General features: G+C 33.3%; 1 protein-coding gene across 1 annotated transcript; it reads left to right on the plus strand.

The window, feature by feature from the left end:
• The first annotated feature begins 2,329 nt into the window (after positions 1 to 2,329).
• LOC148271572 (uncharacterized) lies at positions 2,330 to 3,798 on the plus strand. The gene has a single exon (XM_088241223.1). The coding sequence runs from the start codon at positions 2,526 to 2,528 to the stop codon at positions 3,537 to 3,539; it is 1,014 nt and encodes a 337-aa protein (XP_088097349.1). The 5' UTR covers positions 2,330 to 2,525; the 3' UTR covers positions 3,540 to 3,798.
• The last annotated feature ends 202 nt before the right edge of the window (positions 3,799 to 4,000 follow it).

Raw genomic sequence — 4,000 nt, forward strand, 5'->3', positions numbered from 1 at the left:
CTGGCTGCAATACGATCTCCCACTTATACACACCTGAACACTTATTTCCACACACATACACATAAACACACCCTTTTGTTGTATCACAATGTAATATGTATGATTCTTATTTAGAAACTTCGCTGGTCTGTCAATTTAGAACATATTTTTTTATTTTAAGCCAGAGTTGGAGAGAGGAACTATATCCCACGCCCAACCAATACGAAGGCTGGGCATCTTTCTGTGTGTATGTTATGCCAAGCAATAATGAGTCTTTATCCAAACTTCGCCACCAAAACAGTTAAACACTCCGGTTTACTGAAGTAAAAGGTGCCCACCCCCGCGACGTGGACCCGCTTAATGAGAATTACTCCAGTAAAAACTGAGGAGGTGACTCAGTTCTCCTGGAGCCGGGTGAATGTTCTCGTTTAGGTATGATAGGCAAATATTATATCCCCACACAATCGCGCGAGACCGAAGGCAATATTTATTTATTTTTTATTTAATGTACAAAATACACAATTTTATCATAGAGCACAATTATATTTTTTTATGTCCCGACTTGTTAGAAAATTCCATGTTAAGTAGGGACTCGTATTTATATAAATCAAAACATTTATAAATATATTAAACCATATACAAAACAATCAAAATAATATACAAAATAATAATAGAAAAATACGAATAATAAAAATTTATACATGTCAAGAAATAGAATGCAGAAAAGTTATATAATAATACATGGCAAAATATTATTTATAGTTTCTAGTTATTTTATAATTCCATTCGGTAATTAATTTATAGTAAAAATAAATACAAAATTATAGGATAATGTAATAACAGTGTAACACATTTCCATATATGGTGGAATAAGTAATTTAATAAACATTAAAATAAATAATTTTATGCTTCGATTAGCAATAGTTAAAATATATATTTACAAATAATTATGCATCACTATTTAGTTTATTCAAAGATGAATAATAATTAAGACAGCATCGATATTATATATTTATTCCCGGAGCAATTTTATACAGTGGTCTCTACCCCTCGATAAAATCCAATATGGATCTTCATCTTAAATATAGACGTTGTTTTGTAGAGCTTAATATGTTCATCCAAGACGTTGAACACTCTTGGAGCTATATATGAAAAGTGTCTCCGAGTAAACATCGTACGTGTTTTTGGTATTAAGTAGTTTAGGTTACGCGAAAACCTCGTACGGGCATTCTGTTGCGACCTCCTTCAGAAATAATGTTTCAGGTGGGTAAGTCGGAGGACACCGAAGCATAACTCTAAGAATTAGCTTTTGCGTCTTGATTAGGGGGTTCATGACAATTGTCGAGCAATCTCCCCAGCCAATTATGCCATAGGCAGCCACCGATTGAAAAAGCGCAAAGTAGACATTTTTGAGAGTGCTAATATCCAGGATATTTCTGAGTGAGCTAAAGATATGAAACAGCTTTCTTAATCTACATACCAGGGACTGAACCTGCGTCTCCCATCGCAAATTCCTGACAATTACAATGCCTAGATATTTTATATAATCAACTAGTTTCAATAATTGAAACGAATTTCTAGAGTTAATGTGTAGTTTTAAACTGGCTTCGGGTGGTAATCCGTCTCTTATACTAAATGTAAGATATTTTGTTTTATCCACATTCAGCGTAAGCAAATACACACAAGAGTTAAATCCATTCAATTTTTTTTTAAATATATCTGCTGCGTTTCGTCTCGTTAGGACATTATCAAACTAACTTAAATATTTACAAAGTTTCCTTTTATACCAACAATAATTGCTGTTTAAAAATATAGGTGTATTATAGTGATAATATTTTATGGGGGTGTTAAAGAAGTATTGGGGATTTTTATATAAACCAAGATAGTTTGATAATGTCCTAACACGGCGAAACGCGTCACACATATTTTACCGAATATCTGCATACGCAATACATAAACTAATATTTTATTTTTTTTTAGATCATTGGAGCAATAACAACGTATATGGTAATTTTATATCAGTTTAAATAAAAAAATAATAATTGTTCATTGGCGGGCTTATTGTCGAATGTCAATTTTTTCCAACCAACCAATTAAATAAAAGTTTTTTTTTAAATGCAAGTCGCAGAACATATTCAATAGAAAATAAAAATGGAAAATTATGTACAAATACAAAAATAGAAATAATTGTATTTGTTCAAAAATTTTCTTACATCAATACTATTACTCAATGGGAAAAAGGGATAAAGATGAGAGAGCAAAAATGAGATGAGGTGAGATTTAGGAAGAAAAAAGAGTTACTATGTTAAAGATGTTACTATGTCATTCATAAACTCAACATAGAACCATAGTGATCATTGTTTTATCCGTATTAGAAAAAAAACATTTTAACCATTAAATAAGTTATTTTGTGCCTCATAACTTAAACCAAATTGAATTCAGTGCGTGTCCTGTTACAGTGTATAAAATATAAATCTTTTTTCAGTGCAATTAATCGGTAAACAACTATTAAACTAATTATAATTTGATTGTGGGTAGAGTACAAAATGTCTAATAAATGCATCGTGTGCCCTGAGCTAATCACTGCGATCAATTCATTTACGTGCTGCGAGTGTAAAGGGTCACTCCATTACAAGTGTGGCGGTTTACCTGAGGGACCATCGAAACGCCTCACTGCTGACAGACGCCGGGCGCTGAAATGCACTCTATGCATACAGATTTCTCAAGACACGGCTGATAACGCGGTGAAACCAGGGATTGCAAACCAAGAGTTTGCGAACCAGAGGCTCTACGAAAAATCCACGTTAGCTAAATCCCCAGCCAGCTTGGTATCACTTGATATGATTTTAAGTGAAATCCTTGATACTAAAAGTCAACTGGCGGGTCTCTCCACTCTGATAGAAGATGTCAAATTTATTAAAAGTGAGTTAGCAGATCTAAGAGCATCCTGCGAATTTAACAGCAATAAACTAACTGACTGCACAACAAGAATCACAGCTATGGAAAAAAAATGTCTAGAGGTAGATGAAATCAAGGTAGCAGTCAAGAGCGTCCAAGACGACGTGAATCGACTTAAGTCAGAGATGGCTGTCAAAGATCAATGGTCTAGACTAAGCAACATTGAAATAAAGGGTGTACCACAGAAAAAGGACGAAAATCTATTCACAATATTAGACAGCATCAGTCGAAAGGTGGACTACACTTTTCCTAAATCCCAAATAAATTATATATCACGGGTACCGGTTCATAACTCTAAGGAGAAGTCAATAATAGTGAGTTTTATTAATCGATATTTAAAGGAAGATTTCACATCAGCCGCTCGCGCCATGAAAAACTTATCAGCTAACGATTTAGGCTTCCATTCGACCAATCGAATATATATAAACGACCATCTGACTCCGTTGACCAAGAAACTCCTTACGATGACCAAATCCAAGTTGAAGGATGAAAAGGGATATAAGTATATTTGGGTAAAATATGGCAAAATTCATGCAAGATTGAATGATACTTCGAGTGTCCACATTATAAACACTGAGACCGATTTAAACAAGTTCGTTTAATATGTTTATTATTGTTTATATCGCTCGCACTTTCCTTATGTATTTTTTATGTACTCGCATTACTGTCAATGATTGTTTTGAATGTGTTTGTAACCCCTGTTTTCGAAAGCAAACGCTCGCTTTATTATATTATTATATACTCATATGTTTACTTACAATTTAACTTTATTTATCTACAACGCAAGTATCTACATCTTTATGTCTCTTTTAGTCGCACATTTATTGCAAATTATATCCGCTCGCCCGCTCTAACACATTACATTTATTTTTTTCTGCCTAAACTACGTACCGGTAATCTTCGGAATCAATACTCACATGTTTCTATTTTATTTTGTTTCATAATTATGTTAATTAATATTTACGATCTTTCTTATGGCTAACGCCAACTTAAATATACTGTACCAGAATGTAAGGGGATTACGTTCTAAGACTACTATATTCCAACGTAATTTAAGCATATC

Source organism: Micrasema longulum, unplaced genomic scaffold (assembly GCF_059751315.1).
Source record: "Micrasema longulum isolate JH-2025_06_02 unplaced genomic scaffold, ASM5975131v1 h1tg002788l, whole genome shotgun sequence".
NCBI lineage: Eukaryota > Metazoa > Arthropoda > Insecta > Trichoptera > Brachycentridae > Micrasema > Micrasema longulum.